Here is a 27646-nt window from a genome sequence, read left to right on the forward strand (position 1 = left end):
TTATTTGCTAAGAAACACATATAACACAAGTAATTAAAATTCTAGTTAAGTCAGTACCTAATGCTTACAATAAGTTACAGGTGGCACATTAAAGTGATTCAAGTCTTAACTACATTTGTTTGATCTTGTTAACTCAAGAAAGAGAGAAACAAAGTACATAACTGTGATAAATTTTCAAGTGTTTTCAAATTTCTATCAGGAGTTTACTTCATTCTCACATCGAAATAACGTATTCCCAAACAGCTGTCAGTAAATATGCTTTCCAGGAATGGCGAGTTCAGCTGCAATCTTGGCCCATATTTTCCCCCCCTTTTTCCATTCGGTCATGGCATGCTAAATATTAGACGAGCCTTTCTTCTCTTTCAGTAGTTTAAAATGTTCTTTTCTTCAGGGTACATTGAATACCTTGTACTTCTAGGTGAGCTTTCACTAGTTATTAGCTCTTGTATGAGTCTACTCTTATGACTTCACACAATCAAACCAGTTGGATTTTTTTTTTTTTTTTTTGAGGCAAGTTGCCAACAGATCTGACTGAGTTGCTGGGGATGTCGTAACACTAATCTGTAGGCCGCAACAAAGCCTAGGTTTGTGGAGTCAAAAGCAAATAATGGGTTACTGAAGTTGAAGTCAGTAAAAATATACCAACTAAATGTAAATTGTAATATGTACAAATTTCCAATTTCACATATAATAATTTGATTAAAACTTCTAGCCTAGTCAATGTTTGTACCACTTTAATAAATAATATTTAAAAAGCCTAGATAGCATCACTACAGCTTTTAAACCCAAATTTTAACAAGGTAGGGAGCTAAAGAGTAACCTGATGATTCACACTGGCAGGAATGAAATGCGTTGTATGTGTTTTTAATCAACATACTAAATATATTAGCCTAACTACAAATCGAGGAGTTGGAGATACCATAAACTGAAGTGTCAGAGTTGAAGATTTTTATAGCAAAAATTCTCGAAAGTGTGATGGGAGGGTTAATGGGAAAAGTAATTGGATTATAGTAAGGCAGCACTAAGTAACTCTGTAAATAGTGTTTAAAAAAACAAAAATCTAAGTCTGCCTATAATGCATAAGATTTTTGAAATATAATCAAATCCTTGAAGCAGAGACAAATATGTTACTCTAAAAAAATTATATACTAATTTATTCCCATATTAAAAGAAATTACATTCTTAAAATGATCATATAGACTAATGGTTCCAAAATGGGAAGCATTTGAGAAAATTCTGGGAGGTGCCCTAAGTGGTGGGGCACCATCGGTAGCACCTCGTTATTTTAGCAGTTTTCTTCTTCTGCCTTTTAGGTAGGGTTGTTATCAGTAATAAATATATTTGTTACTTGTTACATTTCAGTTGCTCATTATCACAATAATAAAGTTATTTGTACTCCGTAATCAAGATGGAAAAGTAGCTCATGTTAAACAAACAAAAACAAAATACACAAGAGAAAACACACCACCCATCCATCCATTTCCAACCCGCTAAATCCGAACACAGGGTCACGGGGGTCTGCTGGAGCCAATCCCAGCCAACACAGGGAACCAATCCCAGGCAGGGCGCCAACCCACCGCAGCACACACACACAGAGGCCAATTTTGAATCGCCAATCCACCTAACCTGCATGTCTTTGGACTGTGGGAGGAAACTGGAGTACTTGGAGGATAACATGCAAACTCCACGCAGGGAGGACCCTGGAAGCGAACCCAGGTCTCCTAACTGCAAGGCAGAAGCGCTACCACTGCGCCACCGTGCCGCCAGAAACACAATGGTTTGCACAAGATAAGACAGGGAGAAAGGACTTACAGTATTGGGAAAAGAAACAAAAAAAAAAAACCCAAGCTGATCTTGTGCAGTGTAGAGTTTAAAGCTTGCCAACTGAAGCGAGTCATGTTCATTGGGTGTTTTTAAGCTCAGAATTACTCATCCATGTAAGCTTAAAAAATGATTAAACTCAAACATTTTAAAATAAGGCATTACAAACTTTAAAAATCTTAGATTTTTTGTTGGTTATGTGGTGAAGGACAGAGAGTTATATGGTTAGTAGGAAACCAAAAGCAAGGGAAAAAAAATTTAAAAAGTCTTATACAATTGGTGAGAACTTTATTTGTAGAGGTGCTGTTCCAGTAAGCCACACAGTGTAATACATTTGCTTACCAGCTTTATACAAAAAACACACCTTTTGTGATATGGTTCACAGAGTAACTCATAATAAAAGACATTAAACATCAGCTCACTGAACGAGCCTTGCAAAGTGAAAAATCTACACTCAGATGAATCCACTGATATATAGTGCATCCGGAAAGTATTCACAGCGCATCACTTTTTCCACATTTTGTTATGTTACAGCCTTATTCCAAAATGGATTAAATTCATTTTTTCCCCTCAGAGTCCTACACACAACACCCCATAATGACAATGTGAAAAAAGTTTACGTGACATTTTCGCAAATTTATTTAAAATAAAAAAACTGAGAAATCACATGTACATAAATAAGTATTCACAGCCTCTGGTCAATACACCTTTGGGAGCAATTACAGCCTCAAGTCTTGTTGAATATGATGCCACAAGCTTGGCACACCTATCATTGGCCAGTTTCGCCCATTCCTCTTTGCAGCACCTCTCAAGCTCCATCAGGTTGGATGGGAAGCGTCGGTGCACAGCCATTTTAAGATCTCTCCAGAGATGTTCAATGGGATTCAAGTCTGGGCTCTGGCTGGGCCACTCACAGAGTTGTCCTGAAGCCACTCCTTTTGATATCTTGGCTGTGTGCTTAGGGTCTTTGTCCTGCTGAAAGATGAACCCGTCGCCCCAGTCTCAGGTCAAGAGCGCTCTGGAGCAGGTTTTCATCCAGGATGTCTCTGTACACGGATGGATGGATGGATCTTTCCCTTTATCCTGACTAGTTTCCAGTCCCTGTCGCTGAAAAACATCCCCACAGCATGATGATGCCACCTCCATGCTTCACTGTAGGGATGGTATTGGCCTGGTGATGAGCGGTGCCTGGTTTCCTCCAAACGTGACACCTGGCATTCACACCAAAGAGTTCAATCTTTGTCTCAGACCAGAGAACTTTCTTTCTCATGGTCTAAGAGTCCTTCAGGTGCCTTTTGGCAAACTCTAGGCGGGCTGCCATGTGCCTTTTACTACCATACAGGCCTGATTGGTGGATTGCTGCAGAGATGGTTGTCCTTCTGGAAGGTTCTCCTCTCTCCACAGAGGACCTCTGGAGCTCTGACAGAGTGACCATCGGGTTCTTGGTCACCTCCCTGATTAAGGCCCTTCTCCCCCAATCGCTCAGTTTAGATGGCCAGCCAGCTCTAGGAAGAGTCCTGGTGGTTTCGAACTTCTTCCACTTACGGATGATGGAGACAACTGTGCTCATTGGGACCTTCAAAGCAGCAGAAATTTTTCTGTAACCTTCCCCAGATTTGTGCCTCGAGACAATCCTGTCTCGGAGGTCTACAGACAATTCCTTTGACTTCATGCTTGGTTTGTGCTCTGACATGAACTGTCAACTGTGGGACCTTATATAGACAGGTGTGTGCCTTTCCAAATCATGTCCAATCAACTGAATTTATCACAGGTGGCCTCCAATTAAGCTGCAGAAACATCAAGGATGATCAGGGGAAACAGGATGCACCTGAATACTTATGTACATGTGCTTTCTCAATTTTTTTTTATTATTAATAAATTTGCAAAAACCTCAAGTAACTTTTTCACGTTGTCATTATGGGGTGTTGTGTGTAGAATTCTGAGGGAAAAAATGAATTTAATCCATTTTGGAATAAGGCTGTAACATAAAATGTGGAAAAAGTGATGCGCTGTGAATACTTTCCAGATGCACTGTATGTGGATCTGCTCAGCAACTAATACTTGTAACTGCACTAACACAACTCGATGGCATTTAAAATGGTTTGGTAATACCTCCCAAGTACATCTATTCTGTATTGGATCTATCTTTCATTGTCTATTTTATGTCCCAGTCAGATTTCCTTAGTGTTTCACTTTTGTGCTCATACTGGAATACTCTGGCTAAAAAGATTATTGCCATTAAAGCTGTCACATTCAAGTTGGAATATATACTACATTCAAAAGTTTGGAATGACCCAGAACTTTTCATTTTTGATAGATACTTTTTAAATCAAGGTACCAGAAATAACTGATCTATAGTTTATTATTTATACAGTATAGGACTAAAAAGCCCCACTTTACTATAGCCACTACTACAGTTTCCACAATGGTTCTTATTTTGTTCAACAAAACAAGCAAATTGTCTTTCTTTGGGTTTCAAAGCACTGGCATTTCTAAAATAAAATTCTGGGTTCAAAAATCCATATTACTAACCGAGAATGGTAAACCGGATGGCATGGACACGGGTACACAGCGATGGGATCGTGAGACATACTGCGCAGGTGCGTACAGCGCACGTCTCATAAACCGCAAGCGAAGTCGTATCCACCCGCGCACAAAGTCACGGCCCAAAAACGAAAGAGCTCAACTGACGTGAATGAGAAATGAAGCAACAACGCGCCCACAGCTAACGACTACCGACACAGCCACACAAAAAAAGAGGATTCTGCGCTGCAGCCCAGATTCAAACGGAAGAGGCTACAGAGGCCCCACAGGTCCACAAAGATGGTACGGAAGGCGTGGGAAAGTACGAAAGGCAAAGGCGCCTACACAGCATAGTGAAACCCGACATAGTACGGAGGGCGCAGGCGTCACAGCCATATTGTGTGTGGCACTACTGCGGAGTGAAGACGCAGGCGTCACCGCCATATTGTGAGTGGCACTACTGCGGAGTGAAGTTAGGAATAATGTGCTGCTTGGGATTGTACAAACCGCTGAACGCTTTACACCAAATTCAAACACAATACAGCTCAACGATACAAACACGAGCCCACCTGGATAAGATCAATGAACGCAGGCGCCTACAACGCGTGTCTGAAATGCCGCGGGCAAAGCGGGCACGGCTCCAAAACGAACGAGCTCGACTAATGTATTTCAGGATACCCAACGCCGGGGGTAGGCGAGCAAAGCCCCCTTGTAGTCAAAAGAAAACATTACACATTCTCAAAGAATGCATCACTTTATCTTTGTTTTGCTAAATAATTCATGCAACTGATTGCCAAAGAAATTGAAGATTTCATATAATGGTGTCCACTATTGCCCTGAGAGAAGACAGCAAAGTGGATCTAATCAGGATAAAAAAAATGAAGTGGAAGGTCCAGGAGCACATCTGCACATAAGGATTAGTATCACCAGAGGCTGCAGTTTGAGAAACAGGCACCTTACTTGTCCTCAGTTGGCCATTTCTTTAAATAGTACACATCAAATACCAGTGTCATCTGTAACAGTACGCATACCAGTAATGTTAGGTGACATCAACATTAACTGCTTTTGCAGGATATGTTTGGTGTGAGACTGGAGTCCCACCTGAAAGGGCTCAACAGGTCTAATACTTTCTATGCAACACTGATTATTCAAACAAAATTCCTTACAGAGATGTCGGTCTTAAATAAAATGTAGCTTTCAATACACACTTTTAAATAAAACTCACAATTTACTGGCCAGCAACTTATTTTCTCTCTCTCTCTCTCTCACACACACACACACAGTTACCATTTTACTAGATATATAGTACTAGGTAGGAATTTAAGTTCTTCAATTTTGTCCATGCTGACTCAATAATGATATCACATAGCTCCAGCAACTTTTATGGCCACACCTTCACGCAAACTTCCTTGAGTAACCTTATGTCAATGATCCTTTACTAAATCAAGGTTCGGGGATTGCTTCAGCAGAGTAAACTGAAGTCAATGTTATGTTCATGAAATCAACTGGTGATAATTGTGATATGGTAGATTACTCTACTGAAAGTCATCTTCTTTTGGATGCTCCCATTAGGGGTCACCACAGTGAATCATCTGTTTCTATATTTTCCTGTGCTTTGCAGCCAGAGGCCATAACAGGATGTAAAAAGTTAGCAACAACGCTTAGGTAGGTTCTGAGATTAAAATAATGTTTGATTGGTATTAAGTAGTCCACGTGTGTACAAAGAAAATATTTTCTACACCACTGCACTACCACATAGTGTACCTACATTCAAGTTATTTATTCCAAATTCTGACCCTGTCATCTCTGCAGGTTCAGAACAAAAGACATTTTTGTAATCTTCAATGGTCCATTTTAAATCAGTCATGTTTCCACTATAGGCTCATTTTTCTGTTCTTAGTTAATAAGAATGGGGGGCGGGGGGAAAATCTCCACTGATGCCATATCCCCATCCACAACATGTTCAGGAATTTAGTCTGCACACCACTGCAGTAGAGTGTTGGGAGTATTTGGAGCCCTTCTGTTAGCAAGTCTGTCCATACTCCTCTGACCTCTCTCTTTAATAAGGCATTTTTTTAGCCACAAAACTACTGCTCAATGGAGGCTTTTGTTTACCACACTATTCTCTGTTAACTCTTAGAAAACCATAGTACAGTATGTAAAAATCCCAACTAAATTTCAGAACAAAATATAGTCTATGGTATTTCCACATGCATATGGAGAATCCATTCAAAATTTGGTGAGCATTTGCATTGCAAACAAACATACATTCAGTTTTACATATTACGCACAATACCACTTTATATATAATAATAATAATAATAAAAAAAAACACTTCATTGAACACTACCAAAAATTTCTTGTAAAATCCTTTAATAAAGAAGTCCATGAAAACTGCACTTCAGGCACCTTGCAAGGAGTCTATGGTCAAAAAATAATTTCGGCAGTGCAACAAATTCAATCAGTGAGATTTTAAAGGTAAGAGCAAAATTTTACTTGATATCCACCTTACAAAACAGGACCCTTAATGTGTGTTTATGCAACATTATTTTTCGGTTATCTAAAAAACTGAAGAATAAGGTCAATAAAAACTGCACTAAAATATCAGTCTTTATGTGAGAGGCAAACATTTTTAAAAAAAGACAGTCCTATAATTTATGCTTATCTCAAGTTTGATTATATAAGTCCTAATTTGGCAATCACGGTCTGTCTTCATAAGAAAAAAATATATATACACACACACACGTACATACATACATACACAGATACAACAGTATTGTTACTTTCTGAAAATGCTTTTAAATACCGTGTACACACCAAGAACAATAAATCTAGACTTTTTGTACATTATAAAAGCCGGTGCATATATTATACCTATAAATGCTGCTCTCGTGTATGTGCGAACCACCATAATAATCTAATATTTTAAACACTACACACCGATCCGTCCCGTAGATTTATTACCTTTAACAACTAAACGAAATTGTGAGTCGAGTTGACGATCTACGCGAACAAGGACGTGCAAAAACAAAATAAAGCTCAAATGAAGATATTGCAATACGCTCCAGCTGCTTTCTGTAAATATAAAATCAATTAATGCATCCCGGCGCGTAGAAAATCAGCATTACTGGAACATATGCTATGACAAGTAAATGTGACAGGTCCTACTTGGCATGGTGTCTTTTAAAGGAAAAGGTATGCAGTTGCTGGCATTGCGCCCCGAGAAAAGCCCCTCAAATAAAGGTCCGTGTATAGGACAAGAGATTGAAAATGGTGACAAATGCGTCCAGTTCTCTTCCCATCGATATTATACGTCAACGCTCTGTTTCCCCATGACTGTTTATTACCTTACGTGTCTCGGAACAGCTGGAGGACACCATCTTAACTTTAAGTAGGTCGAACAAGTAGCTTGCCATTGGGAGGCGGTATTCATTCCGCATTCCTCTCGACAATTCCCTCATAGAAACGCCACAAAGCTAGCACGAAGTTAAGTGTCACACTTTCACACAAAGTCACACCGAAAAGGTCACACTTACCTCTCCCAGCTCGAGATTCTTTCTTCCTGCCAGTACCGCTGGCAGCTCGCTCTTCCTCGATAGCCGCTGCTATCTCGGGGTTGTCTTCCCCATTGTACCGCACCAGCAGTTCTTCTCCCGCTGCGATTGGCTGTAATAGAAAAGAGACAATGATTAAGAGCCAATGGTGTGCAGCCTTGTTGGACGCAGCAACGTAAGCCTCGAGCCAGAGGGCGTGCCGCGACGCGACACGACGCGAAGTGACCAGAGTCTCGGCCAAAAGAAGCCAATTGGATTGACGTTGTAAAGGTTCTCTTATCGTTTTAACCTTCACTTTTTGCTGTTTGGCGTTGTTTATTCAATACCTTCTGTAAGGCATTTATGACTGTATTCCCCGGTCTTCTAGCAGGAGGGCCAATTGAAAACCAAAACAAAAAGTCAGGCCTGGAACAGACTGCAGTCACAAACGCCAACTGTAGGTACGGTCGAAGAAAGCCCTCGACTCCACTGATGCCTGTCGTAGGATTCACACGTGTTTATTATAAAATCGTTAACGATGACAAGACACGATACACCATTCTCCCCATCTTTCACATTTAATCCTCACTTGTCATTTACATTTATTTGTCCGTTGAGGTCGCTCAGCTTATTTAAATAAGCAATTCTCATTTGGTATCATTCTTATATTTATATGAAGTACCATTTAACAGGCAATACCTAAAAAACAAAAGGTAGTACCCTAGAAATGTCCACATATTTGTGGTAAATAAAAAGATATTCATTGATACATAAGTTTACTATATCAGATTGTCCATGAAATGAAACTGCTTTATTTTTAGATGACAACTAGCCAAAACGTCACAAATGCCTTCAAAGCTAACTGCACTTTAACCTGTTTGGTGAAAAGTGTCTGTACAATGGTACAGAAAAAAAAACATGGAAATGAAATTTTAAATTATTGGCAACACTGTCTTGCTACAGAGAATCTGGGGAAAACAAAACTCAAACTCCTTTATTTCAGAGTTAATGGAGCTGCCACCAGAGCCCATCCCAGGGGAATTAGGCACAGCCTTGGACAGGCTGCCAGTCCAATTTGGCAATTTGGAATTTTCAGTTAAACTTTGGGATGTGGGAGGAAAACAACACTGTCATGGGGAAAACATACACACTCCTTACAGTCAATTATTGAGTGTGAGATTTGAAATCAGGATAATGTAACGTTGAAGCAGACAAACAGACAATTCTCTGCAAGCTTTGCCCACCTGCATTGCACAGTTTACCCCATTCTTCTTAGAAGAAGCTGTAAAGCTTGATTAGTTTGGATGGGAAGCAGCTGTAAACTTCCACCTTCAGGTCTCTCCACACATGCCTATGGGGTTTAAGGCTGGGCCACTTCAGAACAGTGTCTTATCCCAAATCCACTCCTGGGTTGTCTTGCTCAAAGGTTGCACCAGTCTGAGACTGTATGAACTCTGGAGCGGGGACCTCTTCTTGGACCTCTTTGTATTTGGCTGCATTCGTCCTTCCCCAATTTTGACAAGACTCCTTGTTCCTGCCTCTGAACAACACCCCCATAGCATGATGCTGTCACCACCATACTTCACTGTAGAATTTATATTAGATTGGTGTTGAACAGTGCCTGGTAGTCGCCAGACATTGTGCTTGGGAGTTCTGCACAAAGAGTTACGTTTTAATCTCATCAGACCAGATAATCTTTTCCCTCATGCTCTCACATTTTTAAGTGTCAGAGCAAAGGTTCTGAATATTTACACGAATAAGAGATTTCAGTTTTTGATTTTAATACATTTGCAAACCTTTCTGAAAACATGTTTTCACTTTTTCATTATGAGTTATTGACTGTAGATGTATAAGCAAAAATGAAATATTTATCCATTTCAAATTATATCATTTAAGACAGAAGCCAGGAAGAACGTCTTTATACAAAGAGTTGTGGAAATCAAGAACAAACTATCAAGACAACCTTGAAGAAGTATCTGGATGATATATTGGGACAGCTTAGCTAAACAAACAAGCTTGATGGACTGAATGGTCATCTCTCATTTCTCTAAATTCTTATTTTTTTATTTTCTTACACATTAAGATTTGTAGAAAGTGAAGGAGTCACCTTACGAAAATAAATGCGTGTGTGTCTATCCTGTAGTTATGTCTCTGTCATTCCAACAGAGAGTATATCACAAACATCTGTAGTAATAAAATGCATTGCGTTTGTCATTCCAACAGATGGCACATTACAAATATTTATAGTAACTGTAATAAAATTACATATATATAAATATGTACATGCATAGGTCTGATTACAATCTGATATTTGGGTGGTTACCTACCAGGTAATGCTTGTGGTTGGTCAGCCGGTCAGCAGACATCCGCCACGCCCTCTCAGTTGCGAGAAGTGCAGATCATTGACATGATATATAGTATCTACCAAATAATACAAAGAGTACATGACACATGTTTCACCCTAATTGGAGCTCATCAGTTGTAAGTACTTTTGCTTCCCCGCAGGGATCGAACCTCATATGTAGTTGGGCCATGGTGGCTGGTTCACTTACTTGACAGGGTGTAGATTAGAGTATTACATGCATAAGTCTGATCACAATATAATATCTGGGTGCTTACCTTCCAGGTAATACTACATCCTGTCAAGTAAGTGAACCAGCGGCTGTAGCACAATGTCTGAGGCTTTGCCTCGGGTGCTGACATCTAAGGTCCAGTCCACGCAAGGGGAAGCAAAAATGTGTGCACCTGATGATCCCCAATTAGGATGAAACATGTGTTGTGTACTTTTTGTATTATTTGGCAGGTACTATTTATCATATATGTGCATTCACATCAGAGGGTCACCACTTCTGTTCCTCCCAGATATGTAATATCACCACAAGCTGAGAGGGAGCACTGCCGTTAGCTGTGTTGTCTTCCTTTGCCTTCACAGTTCAGAGAAACTGCCCAGGAAGGTCAATTGACTCTGTCCCTTCTAGTCAAAGGACCTTAAAATTAAAAGCCCAGCCGCCTGGAAGAAGGTGTCACTTGTTGACTGGAGAGCAGAGGAGACAGAGCTCCTGAAAACTTCTTATCTACTAGTACTAACAGTTTTAAGTGCACTTGCACTTTGCTTGTGTTTTATTTTTTAAGATGCTTCTTATTTCCAGTCTTATAATGTAATTTACAGAAGTGATTCTATTGAACATATCGGCTTGCTTTTGCTAACTGCAATAAAGTTTACTGTTTATTTTATTTGATGATCTGCTCCTTTGTTTCTTAGATTATTTTTCTGCAAATATATTAATTGATATAAAATTATTTTACATAAAAATTATTTCAGCCATACATTTTTTCGATTAAGGTTGTCAGGAATATTCTGAATATTAACAAGGCCAATGAAAGGAAAGTCTGTCCAAAGTGAAATGTTTCAGGCTTTTACTTCTGATCCTCCTCTCCATATCTGAAACACAGTTTATACTACATTGATCTCTCACACCATAATGAAAATGAAATCAAAATTTCTGTAACAGTATATTCTCCTTTCATATTTTTCTGACATTTGTCTATTTTGTCATTGCCTATTACCTTGTCTTCACTGAAATTCTAATTTTAAATAAACTGTGGAGGAATTGTGTTGCATTCCTTTGTGTCAAACTGTTTAATGTCTGACAGACTGCTATCCTCCCACACTTTTTGTCCATGTCAGTATTTGCTTTGGAAGCCTTCTCTTCCTTCTCTATTTGTGTAATTAACTTTTTGTCCTTTTGTGTTATTTTCTGGAAGCTTTTCTGCACTCTTACACGTTGTATATTTGCCTTTCAATTGGTGTGATGTATCAAGTTTTATAGTTGTTTCTGCGAGTTGGTCTCATGCTTTGCTGGAGATGGGACGGCTGGAGCTGAGCTCCATTACCAGCGGTGTTATTTTACCCTTTTTTTTTTTACTATCATCCTGAGGTAACCTATATTTACATTATACACGAGTATAAATGAGCATGAGCAGCAAACAATGGAAAGAAAAAGGATAAGGCAGCTAAACTTTCATCAAAGTCAAAACCGGCCTCAAGGTCACGGTACAGCCTACTGTACTGACTGACCTGGAACAGATGGGTGAAGGAACAGATCTGCCAGGACCTGACACTGCAGCATTGGCAAAGTGGGAGCAAAACTGTGAGCAAGATGGGTAAGGAGGATTTGTCGATTCAATGGATTATTGGAACTGAACAAGGCCCTTATATCCCCACTGTCAACTGTAGTTAATAAACCTCCTGAATCAGCTGTATCAACCAAAACTGGACTCACAATTACATCAATGGAGCATTAATTAACATCTTTCCTAAGAAAAATAAGGACTTACTACAATGTGCATCATACAGACCAATCTCACTCCTGAATAATGACGTTAAGATACTCTGCATAGTACTAGCTAGAAAGATTGAGAAAGTGCTTCCTTCTGTAATATCACAAGACCAAACCAGATTTATTAAAGGCAGACACTTAGCTTCTAATCTTCGATGTTTGTTTAATACAATATATTCACTCATTAAATCTAACACCCCAGAGATCTTACTATCTTTGGATACAGAAAAAGCATTTGACATGGTTGAATGGGACTACTTATTCACCACATTGCACAAATTTGGGTTCGGCCCAAACATATGTGTATGGATCAAACTACTCTATACTAGTCCAGAAGTCTCAGTTGGTATTAACAACTTTATTTTGGACAACATCAAACTAGAACGCGGTACTCGACAAGGATGTCCCCTATCACCATTGTTCTTTGCAATTGTCATTGAGCCATTGGCAGATTACTTTTGAAATGCATCAGGGATAAAGGGGATTTTCACAGAAGGACTTTAACAGAAAATATCAGTATATGCAGATGATATGGTAGTGGATACGTATATCTGACCCACAAAATTCCATGCCAACAGTCCTAGAAACACACAGATTTTCAAAAGATATCTGGACTCACAGCTTTTTACAGTGAACTCTCTAGCACACAATACTAGACTGGACACCTTCCCATTTATCTTCGCAACAATAATGTTCTTCTTCTTTCGGCTGATCCCCTTAGGGGTTGCCACAGTGGATCATCATTTCCATATCTTCCTGCCTTCTGCATCTTGCTCTATCACACCCACCACCTGCATGTCCTTTCTCACGACATCCATAAATCTCCTTTTAGGCCTTCCTCTTTTTTTCTTACCTGGCGGCTCCATCCCCAGCATCCTTCTCCCAATATACCCAGCATCTCTCCTCTGCACATGTCCAAACCAATGCAATCACGCCTCTTTGACTTTGTCTCCAAACTGTCTAACCTGAGCTGACCTTCTAATGTACTCATTCCTAATCCTGTCCATCCTCATCACACCCAATGCAAATCTTAACATCATTAACTCTGACACCTCCAGCTTTGTCTCCTGTCTTTTTGACCATTGAGTATTTAAATTCATCTACCTTTGCCAACTCTACTCCCTGCATCCACACCATTCCTCTGACCTCCCTCTCATTCACACATATGTATTCTGTCTTGTTCCTACTGCCATTCATTCCTCTCCTCCCTAGAGCATATCTCCACCTCTACAGGGTCTCCTCAACATGCTCCCTACTCTTGTTACAGATCACAGTGTCATCCGCAAACATCATAGTCCACGGAGATGCCTGTCTAATCTTCTCTGTCAACCTGTCCATTACCACTGCAAACAAGCAAGGGCTCAGATCGGATTCCTGATGTAATCCCATCTCCACCTTAGACGCATCCCTCACTCCCACTGAAGACCTCATCACTATCACACGTCCCTCGTTCATATTCTGTATCACTTTTACATACTTCTCTGCCACTCCCAACTTCCTCATACAATACCACAACTCCTCTCTAGGCATCCTGTCAAAATGCTTTTTCTAGGTCCACAAAGACACAATGCAACTCCTTTCGGTCTTCTCTCTGATTCTCCACTGACACACTCAGAGCAAACATCGTATCTATAGTGGTGTTTTCCTGGCATTAAACCATACTTCTGCTCACTAATCACCACTTCTCTTCTTAACTTAGCTTCCACTACTGCACTTCTTTCCCATAACTTCATGCTGTGACTGATCGGTTTTGCTCCTCCATAGTTACTACAATTCTGCACATCATCCTTACTCTTAAAAATTGGTACCAGTGGACTTCTTTTTCACTCCTCGGGCATCCTTTCACTTTCCAAGATTGCATTAAACAATTGCATCTTCCACCACTCTTGTACGTCAGCCTATGTTCCTCCCTCTTCTTAAAATACATATTCACCACTGCCATGCCCATCGATTTTGCAAAACCTACTCCTCCCATCCACACCATGGTAGAACAATTTGAACCTGTCCATCTGGTCTCTTGCACACACAATATATTAACCATCCTTCTCTCCATCATATCAGCTAATAATAATAATAATCATCATCATTGTATACTAGATAGATAGATAGATAGATAGATAGATAGATAGATAGATAGATAGATAGATAGATAGATAGATAGATAGATAGATAGATAGATAGATAGATACTTTATTAATCCCAAGGGGAAATTCACTGTTTAGAGCAGTGGCCTATCTAACAAATGGTAATTCTATATTAAAATGCAAAATACCTACATACATTAGCAGTGCAGACTTTATGAACTTAAATAATAAGAAAACTGATCCAAGATCTCAGCATTACCTTGCAAGCTTAATACTAGATTAGCAAACCATGTCTTGTTTTGTGCACACCACTTTAGTAATTTTAATTTAATTGTAATAGAACAAGAAGTCACACCTTTAATTTCTAAAATGAAACCTACTACTTTTCCTTAGACCCAGTCCCAACTAAACTAGTAAAAAGCTCTATAGATGTTCTTACAAACACCCATTCTTAGCATTATCAATAGTTCATTACTGAATGGCGCAGTTCCTGATGCACTAAAAATGAAAGCAGACCACCTTACATATCACAATTTATTTGAGAATTTCTAGTCTGGTTTCCACAGTAGTCATAGTACAGCAACAATACTAACTCATGTTGAAAACAACATTGTGATATCCTCTGATGAAGGAAATTCCACATTAATTATGCTGTTAGATTTGCGTGCAGAATTTTTAACTGTTTATCTTGCTACACAGACTAAAAATTTACTCTGGATTCACTGGCACTGTGCCTACCCAGTTTAATTCTCTCAAATTGATTCCAGTGGATACAAAAATGTGCTCACAGTACTCGATTATTATACTCAGACGTTACATAAGGTGTTCCGCAGGGCTCTGTACTGGGACCTTGACTGTTTTCACTTTACATGCTTCCATTGGGAACTTGTGCTTCCATTGGGAACTACCATTAGAAAACATAACATTCATTTTCACTCGCATGTGGATGGCACCCAAATATGCCATTCTTTTGGAGAAAACCATGTTTCTCTGATGCTGTCCTTAATTAACTGTATCAGTGAATAAAAGGAGTGGATGGATGATAACTACTTGTCTCTGAATATACAGAAGGAAATGATGCACTGCAAGAACATTCTGTCAGTCTTTAACTCAAGTGATATTAATCACCATTAGTTTTACTGAATTAACACCCAATTTAGGTGTTACCTTTGACACTAGAATGCAATTTAAAAGCACACATTACAAAACTATCTAAAATATCTTAACAATTTGGAAAGATTAAGATTTATCTACATATGCAGGATACTGAGAAATTATTTCTTGCATTTATTTCTAATATTATTGACTACTGCAACGTGTCATTCACTGGCTGTTCTGATCATTCTTTATGAAGTTTTCAGTTAATTCAAAATGCTGAGGCAAGAACTATTACAAGAACCAGAAATAACTCAACTTCTTAAGTCCTTACACTGAGTCCCAGTTAAGCTTTGGGCTGATTTCAAAATCCTCCTTTTATAAGCCTTAATTGGCCAAGGCCTTGCTTACTTACTTGAACTCATTACTACTTACAAACCAAACCACACATTGTGATCTCAAAATCACTAAATACTGAAGATTCCAAGGATTAATAAAATAACAGTGTGAGGTCAAGCTTTTAGTTACAAGGCCCTGAAGCTGTGGAATGATGGCCCTTCAGTTTCAGTTTTTAAATCCAGGCCGAAGACTCACTACTGTAGTCTAACATATCTTGCCTAGAGCTACTGATTACAGTGGCATGCAAAAGTTTGGGCACCCTTGCTTAAAATATCTATTACTGTTAATAGTTAAGTGAGCAGAAGATGAAATGATCACCAAAAGGCATATATTTAAAGATAACACATTTTCCATCCATCCATCCATTTTTCAACCTGCTGAATCCGAACACAGGGTCACAGGGGTCTGCTGGAGCCAATCCCAGCCAACACAGAGCACAAGGCAGGAACCAATCCCGGGCAGGGTGCCAACCCACCGCAGATGACACATTTTTTTTCAGCATTTTATACAGGAAGATAAAATTTCACCAGGATCTCAGACCTTACTTAGCTCATTAGGGCTATGACTTGTTCACAGTTATCATTAGGAAACCCCAGGTGATGCAAACTGCAAAGCTGTATAAATTTTCTGACTCCTCAAACCTTGTCCCAACAATCAAAAGCAATGGGCTCCTCTAAGCAGCTGCATGGCAATCTGAAAAATAAAATAATTGATACTCACAAAGCAGAAGAAGGCTGCAAGAAGATAGCAAAACATTTTCAGGTGGCTGTTTCCTTAGTTCGTAATGTTACTAAGAAATGGCAGTTAACAGGAACAGTGGAGGTGAAGTTGAGGTCTGGAAGAGCAAAACGCTTTCTGAAAGAACTGCTGGCTGGATTACTAGAAAGGCAAGTAAAAAAACCCAATTGACTGTAAAAGACATTTGCAGTGCACCATTCTACTGTCCAGTGACACCTGAGCATATACTGTATGTCCTTCATAGTGTAGTCAGCAGAAGAAAACCTTTCCTGCACCCTTGCCACAAAATGCAGCACATGAAGTTTGCAAATGAACATCTAAACAAGCCTGATGTATTTTGGAAATAAATCCTATGGATTGATGAAGTCAAAATAGAACTTTTCAGCCACAATGTATAAGGTATGTTTGGAAAAAAAAGGGTGCTGAATTTCAAGAAAAGAACACCTCTCCATCTATTAAGCATGGGGGTGATTCAGTCATGCTTTAGGCTTGTGTTGTAGCACAGGGCACAGGGAATGTGTCCTTGGTAGATTGAAGAATAGATTCAAATAAATACCAGCAAATTCTGGAAGCAAACATCACACAATCTGTAAAAACAATGAAGTTAAAAAGAGGATGGGTCCTACAACAAGATAATGATCCAAAATATACCTCAAAATCTAAAATGGAATACCTTATAATGCGTAAGCTGATGGTTTTTCCGTGGCCCTCACAGTCCCCTGATCTAAACATCATTGAAAATTTGTAGATAGATCACAAAACAGCAGTTCATGCAAGACAGCCTAAAAATCTTGCCAAATTAGAAGCCTTCTGCAAGGACAAATGGGCAAAAATGCCCCAAGTAAGAACTCAAAAATGTTTAGCTGGCTACAAAAAGCATTCACAAGCTGTGATATATTACTATGTACTGACCATGTTGGGTACCCAAATGTTTGCTTCAGGCCCTTTTAATTTTTTTGGGTATTTTGTATCTGTGAATGATAGAAATAAAAATGTAATCATGCTTAAAATATTAAAGAAATTTGTCATCTTTAACATTATGCCTTTTGGTGATCAATTCATCCACTGCTCACTTAACTATTCACAAAAACAGACATTTTAAGCAAGGGTGCCCAAACATTTGCCTGCCACTGTAACTCTGTATACTGCATTTCTGTTTGTTAATCATTTGTCCAGAAAAATAAGTAAAACAATATTTAAAACCATTCCTAACCCTCCTCTATTATGTTTCTCTTTTTGGTGCCAAAGCTCTCCTGCCAGGCTGATCTCCTGCATATGCAAATGTCATCTCAGATAAAGAAGCTTTGGAATCATTGGATGGAAAGATTCTCTCATTAGACTGGAAGGCCAGGCACAAACTCCACTATAGGATGCCCAGGAGGGGGTAGGTGACTAGTTCACTGAGGTCTCCAGGACTGTGCTGTGTTTAACTTTATTTTTTACTTTCTCTTGTACAATTTCAATGTGTTCTGTTGTCAACTTATAGTTCATCAAATAATTAATTGACAGATATTGTTGGTTTCCATTTATGATTAAGTAGTTTCTACCTTGTTTCTCTGTGTGTTTTAACAAATCTGTACTTTTATGTGCACTAGTTCTGTATTTAGTAATTAGTATAATTTACAGTATACTTGTATTTTAACAGAGAATTTTTATAGTGTTCTGCTTCTGCACTCAGTAAAAAGCGTTATACAAAAATAAGTTGTAATGTAATGAATATTTTGTTATGTAGGTTCTACAATGGATGGATGCTGTTATAGTTATCATATTGTGGTCACATCATTACATGCTGAACATTTATTTAGAAAGTTTCAAATATGTTTGGAAATGTCAGAAAAAAATTGTTATACTGTGGTGTGGTATTTGTTAAGCTCAAGTTTGTGGCTATTCAAATAGCAGCAGGTTTTGTCCTGCCAGCTAATGCTTTTAACTAGACTCCTTACTTTAATCAGGCATGCTGTTATCAACCTGTTTCTAACTTTTTGTGTCAGTCTAAAAATTACAAACTGGGTTTGCTAAATTTTTATAGGGATGTAAAAGGCATCTTAGTGTGAGACAGTGATGATCATTTTTATTTATTTTGCTTTCTTTTAATTTATTTCACTGTTGCATATATATACACTGACATTTTCTCTATTTGGCGTACATAATGCATTTTCAATATCAGGCCTCAGTCATTTGCCACTTTCTTGTTAAATTCAAATATCTTTTATCTTAAGGTGGTCATCTCCTATTTGAAGCAGATTCAAAGTTAAGTCCTTTCTGATGTAAATGATTACTCTCTCCTTTGTTTTTTGTGACTATTTTCTAAATAATTTGTGTCTATTTATATTATAAACATATTTCTAGGATTTAACCAGTTTTCCATTACTGCTATAACACAATATATATGTGCAGGTACTTGTAACTTCCAGTGGATTATGATTTTTAATAATTTTAGATTAGTGTTTTTCAGTATATTACTGATTTAATTTTTTCTGTACCCTAGTAATTTCAAAGTAATATTCTATACTTTTATTACTGTTACTTTTGATTTCCTTAAAGAACCTTCCTTAATTTAAATAGACCTTGACTAACTTATTTAATTGTTTTACCAACAGATCAATGCTCTAGTTTAATTGTAACTTGTCACAGCATAGTATGTCCTGTTTGTTCCAAAAAAAGTCCCAAATCCTATAAACCTATATATACCCCTCTATCACACACCAATATTTGAGCCATGTGTTAATTTTTATGATTTAATAATTTTAATTTTTCATAAATATTATGTAGCTTAACTGGATTAGCACATAGCATGGATAGAACTTAAATATGTAATGCAGAAGTGACAGGTTACCCTTACATATGTAATTTTTACAAATATACACAATAAGAGCTGGATACACCCCAGCTAGGTTTAGAAGCCTATACATACTGTATATCCAAGAGGTTATCCCACCTCTGGACAAGGAAGATGGCACACCTTATTAGACTATCATTACCCCCGTGACCCTGTAGTTAGGAAATAGAGGGATGGATAATGGATGGATGGATACTTCCCTCCTACTCCGAGCAAGTTTAGAAGTGAGATGGGTTTCCTTATCGCTGAGGTATCAGAGTTACTGTTCAGATCTACAAGGTCCTGAAAACAGTTGAACATTGTCAAATGCGTAGGTTAAGCACGTGACTTTCTGGGAATAATTAGAAAGGTACACCAGGAATGGAAAACGGTGTAACGTGATCATTCAGTTATTTAATTTTCTCTCAATTGTTCAGAAATCCAGGAACCAGAAACCTTTCCAAGACCAGTAGCTATAAATATGAAGCAGTCCAGAACAAAGTTTTCAGTGATCTGACCCAACTATGATGACACAAATGTGAAGGGAACAGGGAGCCCTGACCCAAGAGGCTGTTCTAATTTTGTTTTGTGTCTAAAATAATGATAATCCTTTGTTATAAATATTGTTACAAAATAAAAGAGGATTGGAATAGAAAAAAAAAACACTAACAACTAACTGGTTTGATTATCATTTCACAACCTCTAACTCTGTAGTAGATGTCCATGGATAGTATGGTTACGTCTGACTGTGCCCCACCTATCTCTGCTTTTCTGAATGGGAGTCAATTCAGTGACCAGTTACTCATGGTGGTGGATAAGCTGTAAAATCAAACAACACTGCAATTATATTGGTCTCATTTTTATATTTATTTGGATAAAAGTTTTTAATGTTTTAAAATTAAGAATTTAAACCCAATATAAATTGAAAACAACTACATCAACTATTTTATAACTGCTAACCTTATTTCAATATCAAATGCTAATTAAACTTTAACATGCCTTGGTATCTGTTCCACTGTGTGACTCTTAACTGCTATTATGCTCTATTCTTTTTTTTCCTTCTTCCATTTGCTTCCATACACAATAATGTCTCTTAACACTAAGATGTCCAGTCAATCTATTACTTTGCTCTGTCCAGGGTTGGGGCCATTAATGAGCTGAATTGAGAATGCATGGCAAATTCCAATTCGCTTCCTAGAATTGGAATTGAAATTAGAATTGTATGAAGCTGAAGGGAAATGGAATTGGAATTGAATTGGAATGTCAGAAAACTGAACTGAATTCAAATAAATTCCATGAAATTCCATTTTCTAAGATAATGTGACTTAATTTGCTAAATAGTTTAAAGTACATTAAATACTATGAATCACACAAATCACAAACATATAAAAGAGATATAAGAGTAATGTATGTTTTACACATTATGCAGTAAAATATTAAATTATGGAGTAAAATATGAAATTTTATTTTATCATTTGCATTTGTTTTCTCAAATTAGATTGAAACAATATTTACTAGAATTCCATGCAAGGTGAAAGTTCATAACCTATGAGTATAAATGAAAGCCAATTCAAGGTGTGAGATTGGAGATTTTCTGTGAGTTTGATTGTAAAGTTTCCCCTATTTGTCTCAAAATGCATATCAGTATCTAGCAATTCCTGCCTCTCTGCTCCTGAGGAACATGTTTTCAGTATTGCTGGCAAGATATTTAGGCCTGAGAGATGCAATCTTAGTGATGCCAAATTTCAGGAAATGATGATTATTCGACACAATAAAAAGTGAATATGTGAATGAAATACATGAATGAATATTATTTTGTTGTTGTTTGAGACATACTATATATCCTGTGGTAGCATTTATCACATTGAACTGGTAATCATATAATGGAGTTATACAGTATGTATATTCGATACTTATGGCCAGTGTCACTCATCATTTATCAATTGTTAATATACTGTTCTCAGTTTTATTTACTTACATTTCATCAACTACTCTTCATACATTACTTGGTATTTGTAAGGTGCCATAGATAAACTTCATATGTACTATGTCCCTACATGTAATCCCAAATAAATGCTCAGAAACAGCAATAAATGGAATTTGCCAGAATTTCACGGAATTGAATTCCATGTCCGGAAAGTCCAATTCAATTCCAATTCAGTTTCCTGTAGTTGTTGTTGAATTCCAATTCCAATTCCTTTTTCCTTGTTTGAACTGGAATTGTTGAGCTCATTCCTGAATTGACCCCATCCCTGGCTCTCTCTTTTCCTTTCTAGTACAAACAAAGACAGTGTACTTTTTTAAATGTCTTTCCCCTGACAGAATGTTTGCTTTTTCCCCAAACCCTTATTTAGTTTGGTTGCAATATTGATTTCTTTCCTACTGTTTTTCCATTTTTTGGTGGATTTGTGCTTACTTCTTTATATGCCTTCTGTACAAGTGCAAATTATATGTAAAAATATATTCTTTTGAAACAAAATGGATTCACTCCACTTTATATAACAAGACACCAACTTGCATAATGCTGTACACATGAAAGCAAAATCCTGGTGTGATGAGTGGCAGGGGAAATAAAAATGAGGATCTCAGAATATCTAGAACTTGAACTTTGAATCAGCTGTGCTTTCATGATTCATTCTGTTCTGGTTCAGATAAAGATGATTGTCAAGTTAAGGGCGACAGTAATAATTACTTTTATGAATAATGTTGATCAGAAAGAAAACTGGCAAGTAGATCCACATTTCCCTTAATAATTGCATAGTAATAATTAAAAACATTGATCAAAAGTAAAACCAGAAATATTTACAAATAAAAACTCTTGAAGAAGACAAGATTAGTAGAAGAATATAAAATAAAATGTTATGTCTGGGGTTCTTCTGTGTATGGACGTAACCTTGTTATATATAGATCAAAGATTACAAACCTGGAAGGAGAGAAAAAATAATCACAGTTTTCCATTTTAACATATTTTTAGATAAAATGTTACCAATAATGACATCTTTAGGGTAAATTAGCTTTCTGTTTCAAGAGTATAAACTGCCCCTTTACAATGTGTTGAATTCCAGCATTTTGGAAGCTTTGGATAGGCTAATTAAGAAATGCAAAATGTGGAGTAATCATGAATGTACATATACATGTATTTGCTTGGCAGACACTTTTATCAAGTGTAGTACGGGAAGTAACAAAAATTGATAGCCACAAGTGAAAGGATGTAATAACTAATAAATTCACAATCATAGATTAAGAATCAATAAAGCAATCATACTTAATGTAACAAAAAAGAGCAAATGTTTTAGAGCCTTTCATGCACAGACCTCTAGGCTCAGAAACACTTTCATCCTAAGAGCTATAAATGCACTCAATCAGTCCATCGGGTTTTCCTGGTAGAACAGTTTGTACTTGGAATTACAATTACCTCACTGTAAACTGTAATATTGCACAACATGAGCCACTTTATGAACTATTTGACTTATCTGCTCTATATGTACATGTATATTGTACATACGCTTTCATATTGTACAATTTTCATTGTTTTTTATCATATTATTTTTTTTTATTATTTTATAGGAAAATTAATCTATGGAGGAGTTTATGGAGCATATTGAATCTCATTGTACCATACAATGACAATAAAGGAATTCAATTCAATTTAGTAGAAGACAGCATGTGTTTACATATGATGATCCCTGGCTTCTAAGTCGATTTTAGATTTCCAAGAGCTATCCTCTTGGAGCTATGTGCTGTTAGAATACTGGGATGTATACTTAATATCATTTAACGAATGAATGCATTAAAGTATGTATATTACATTTTACAGATACATCATTAACTTCATTTAAATGGTGTATATTGTTAATAATTAAACATGTGGGGGAACAGTAAGGGGGTCACATCCCGGGTATCCCCTGCCTGGAGTTTGTATGTTTTCCTGGTGGGTTTCTTCCATGTGCTTCGGTTTCCTTCCAAAGGCATGCAGGTTAGGGGATTTGGTGATGCTAGATCGATGCTATTAGTGTATGCGTGTGTGCTTGTATTCACCCTGTGATGAGTTGGCACTCCAGGATTGTTCCTGCCTCGCTCTTTATGCTTGCTGGGACTGGCGTGACCCTGGATGGATGGATGGATGGATGGATGGATGGATGGATGGATGGATGGATTAATTAAACATGTATAACAAAGATTTTTCAATGTTCCTTAGAAGTTTTGAAGAATCGGCGTTCTAAGCTTACAGCTGGTTTTACATTTATCATAGGAACTTACTGTGTGGTGACTGGTTATGTGGAGAAAGAAAATGGAAGGATAGGAATTGGAGGTTGGAAGTACATTGGACAGATACAGTACTGCTGTAATAAATTATTCCATGTAGGGTCACGCGCATCCCACCAAGCATCTTGCAGGAGGCAGGAAGGGCGCCAGCTCATCACTACTGCTGTGCCACCATTCCCCCACATATTTAATACATGCTTTAATGTATTTCATCATGAAAATGATATCAAGTATGCATCTTAGTATTCTAAAATGTTCAGTGAGCTGTAATATCATGAACATAATGTATTCCATGTGGCGATCACTGCCTGCGCACTCCTGTTGGTATAAGAGAAAGCCTGTTTAAGAAGCACATAGTTATTAACGACTGGGTCAGGAACACTTAGAATATGAAGCATTTAAACATGCTACTTATGCTACAATGGGGTTTGAGAAACTCTAGTAAAGTCGACACTTTGACTTTAATCTCAACAGAGACCTTTTTTTCTTCATGTTGTCCCTAATTTTTTCCTTCCCTGTGGCCCTAATACACTTCCGCATGACACTTAGACACTCGCCTTTTCACGTCAACTTTGCTATCTGACCACTTCTTTTTTATTTCAGGCACTGTACAACTTTCTGAATTTGAAATTTTGAGTGTCTCAGCTATACTGTGACACTCCATTAATTTCCTTTTATTTTTTATATCACTGCCTAAGCCACCAAATAGTTAATTATTCCTTGCTCCGCTTCAGTAAGCAGGACCTTCATGTCACATTTGCCGAAATCCTTCTTTTTTTACAGGTGCTATTGTCATTGTCTTTTAAAAAGACCCACAAAATACAGGCCAGAATCCTAACTGGTATGCCCCAAATATAGATCTCACCCCAGGGGAGCCTGATCCCATGAAACTGGGAAGCTTCCTGCCTGTCTAGGGCTTAAGAGGGAGAATAGACATTTCAAGTTCAAAATGGAAAAGAAAATCTTAAAATATCTCAAAATGTCTCACAAGAGGGAGAAATGTGAAACTCTGGTTTGGACAAACCTAGGTCCTACCAGAATTTTTATAAAAGAGTATTTATTAACAAAAATGGCAAAAATAACAAAATACTCAAAATATCCAAAAACAAGTGCCAATACAAAAAATAGAAATCAGAATCCTTAAAACAGTAGCAGAAGTCATAAAAACTAGTAAATACGAAGATGAAAATAATCAAAATGTGAACTCACCATTGCCAATCATTCATTAGTTCCTAATGCCCTAAATGTGTCATGTATCAGCCAGAGTTCCTCCCCAGGCTGAGGTTCAAATTCACATTTTTTGTCCCTCCTGTTCATTTTAATTCTTTTATTAATATAGATTATGTGCACAATTCTTTATTTTTGGTTTTGTCTATGTATATAAGCTGCTATTGTTAGGTTCCATATCTATTTTAGGTTGTACCCCAAGAGGCAGGGAAACCTGCCAATCACCACCAGGAACTGCCACCTGCCCTATAAATCTGGAAGGTCTTTCACAGCTCTTGGCAGTTCATTTTGAATGCGCTCTGGAGCTGGCGAGTTAGTTGCGTTTTGTTGTGTTTGTGCCTTTGCATATTTTGCAATTTCGTACCTCTTGCTATTTTCTCAACCACTCTATTTAGATTCTGCACTGGGACTTTGTTGTGTTTGGAATAACTTTTGTGAAAAATAAATCTTTTGTTTTATAAAGATTCTGTGCTTGCCCTTAATACAAGCCAGGGCTTGACAGTGATACTCCCCTCTAGTGGGCATTATTGGAAGTGCTTATGACTAAGTGCTTTGGAATTCTTTAGTGCTTGGTACTCCCACCCATGACAAGAAGTGTTAGTCATCAAGCTGTTACTGAAAAAATCAGTGCTACACTCACATATTCCTAACAATTATAGACCGATTTCTTTACCTTTTTTCCAGAATACCTGAAAAAGTAGTTGCCACACAGATTTTTTCTGACCTTACACATTACAATTTATTTGACAAATTCCACTCTAGCGTATGCACTGGTCACATTGCAAAAATGGCACTATCCCATGTCATAAACAACATTCTAATATTCTCTGATGAAGGAAATCTACAGTAGTTATGTTGTTGGATTAAAGTGCAGCCTTTGTCACCACTGACCACTCTGTTCTGTTACATTGGCTGGAAAATTGCATTAGGCTCTCAGGCATTGTCATTTCGTGGCCTAGTTCATATTTATCAAATCAATTTCAGTATGTTGTACTTTGAACAGTACTTTGTTATTATATTCAGTACTTAACTATGGTACTGTTACATTTACAAGCTTCCATGAGGAACTATCATTATATGCAGATTACACCAAACTATGCCTTCCTTTTAAATAACGTTTCTCCAATAGTTTAGTTAAATGCTTGTGTCAGTGAGTTACTTGTCTCTGAATACAGTAAAAAGTTATTTATTAGGGGAATGATACAGACCACAACAGTATTCTGACACTTTTTAACTAAACATTGGTTTTCAGCATGCCATCTTGACATCATCTTTGACATCAGTATACAGTATCTTTTAAAATACACATTACAAAATTATCAAAAAAATGTTTTTTTCCAGATAAAAAATAATAGAAACTTAAGACAGTAGAATTGATTACTGCAGTGCATTACTCACACAGGCTTTTCAAACCATTCCATATACAGTAATCCCTCCTCCATCGCGGGGGTTGCGTTCCAGAGCCACCCGCGAAATAAGAAAATCCGCGAAGTAGAAACCATATGTTTATATGGTTATTTTTATATTATCATGCTTGGGTCACAGATTTGCGCAGAAACACAGGAGGTTGTAGAGAGACAGGAACATTATTCAAACACTGCAAACAAACATTTGTCTCTTTTTCAAAAGTTTAAACTGTGCTCCATGACAAGACAGAGATGACAGTTCTGTCTCACAATTAAAAGAATGCAAACATATCTTCCTCTTCAAAGGAAACAGAGAGGAAAGCAAACAAATCAATAGGGCTGTTTGGCTTTAAGTATGCAAAGCACCGCCGGTACAAAGCTGTTGAAGGCGGCAGCTCACACCCCCTCCGTCAGGAGCAGGGAGGGAGAGAGAGAGAGAGAGAGAGAGAGAGAGAGAGAGAGAGAGAGAGAAACAAAGTCAAAAATCAATACGTGCCCTTTGAGCTTTTAAGTATGCGAAGCACCGTGCAGCATACTTAAAAGCTGCACACAGAAGGTAGCAACGTGAAGATAATCTTTCAACATTTTTAGACGAGCGTCCGTATCGTCTAGGTGTGCGAACAGCCCCCCTGCTCACACCCCCTACGTCAGGATCACAGATAGTCAGCGCAAGAGAGAGAGAAAGAAAAGTAAGTTGGGTAGCTTCTCAGCCATCTGCCAATAGCGTCCCTTGTATGAAATCAACTGGGCAAACCAACTGAGGAAGCATGTACCAGAAATTAAAAGACCCATTGTCCTCAGAAATCCGCGAACCAGCAAAAAATCCGCGATATATATTTAAATATGCTTACATATAAAATCCGCGATAGAGTGAAGCCGCGAAAGGCGAAGCGCGATATAGCGAGGGATCACTGTAGTCTAAATGCCAAGGAGGAAGGGCAGACATCCTGGCCTGGATAAAGGATGGATTCATACGCAGTCAGGATGGACTGGGTGAACAGGCTCTCTGGGAGCAGTTCATTCCCTTATACGACAAGTGGCAGTGTTCCTCAAGCCTGAACCAGATTAAGACTTCTGCAGAGTAGCATGGGATTTGGAATCCGAAAATGCAGCTCTGTCAGAATCAGGGGAGGACTGCCCTGGTTTTCGCACAACCCGGAAATGCTCTGGACAACTTGGGCATTCTTACATATAAAGCCTTAAATGGCCAAGGCTCTTATTACCTATCTGAACTTATCATTACTTACAAACCACAGCATGCAATAGGATTTTAAGATGTGGGTCTACTAAAGATTTCAAGGATCTTTTTATTTTTATTTTATTTTATTGTAGAATCAACTCTCGGCAGCAACAGCCGTTCTCATCCCTACCACCTTCGCCGTCACTTCCCCTACCT

At 37.9% G+C, this 27646-nt stretch overlaps 1 protein-coding gene across 3 annotated transcripts in view; it reads right to left on the reverse strand.

Annotated features, from left to right (window-relative positions):
• The window catches only part of prdm2b (PR domain containing 2, with ZNF domain b), a 203694-nt gene that overhangs the window by 76925 nt on the left and 99123 nt on the right, over positions 1 to 27646 (reverse strand). Inside the window, exon 6 of one of the 3 annotated variants that reach the window (XM_028807676.2) lies at positions 7881 to 8010. The exons of 1 other annotated variant lie outside the window; for it this stretch is intronic. In XM_028807676.2, coding sequence (XP_028663509.2) covers positions 7881 to 8010 — 130 coding nt within the window. Of the gene's footprint in view, positions 1 to 7880; positions 8011 to 27646 lie in introns of those variants that run through there. One more of the 3 variants, XM_051930360.1, reaches the window with a different exon arrangement.

This window comes from Erpetoichthys calabaricus, chromosome 8 (genome assembly GCF_900747795.2).
Source record: "Erpetoichthys calabaricus chromosome 8, fErpCal1.3, whole genome shotgun sequence".
Lineage (NCBI taxonomy): Eukaryota > Metazoa > Chordata > Cladistia > Polypteriformes > Polypteridae > Erpetoichthys > Erpetoichthys calabaricus.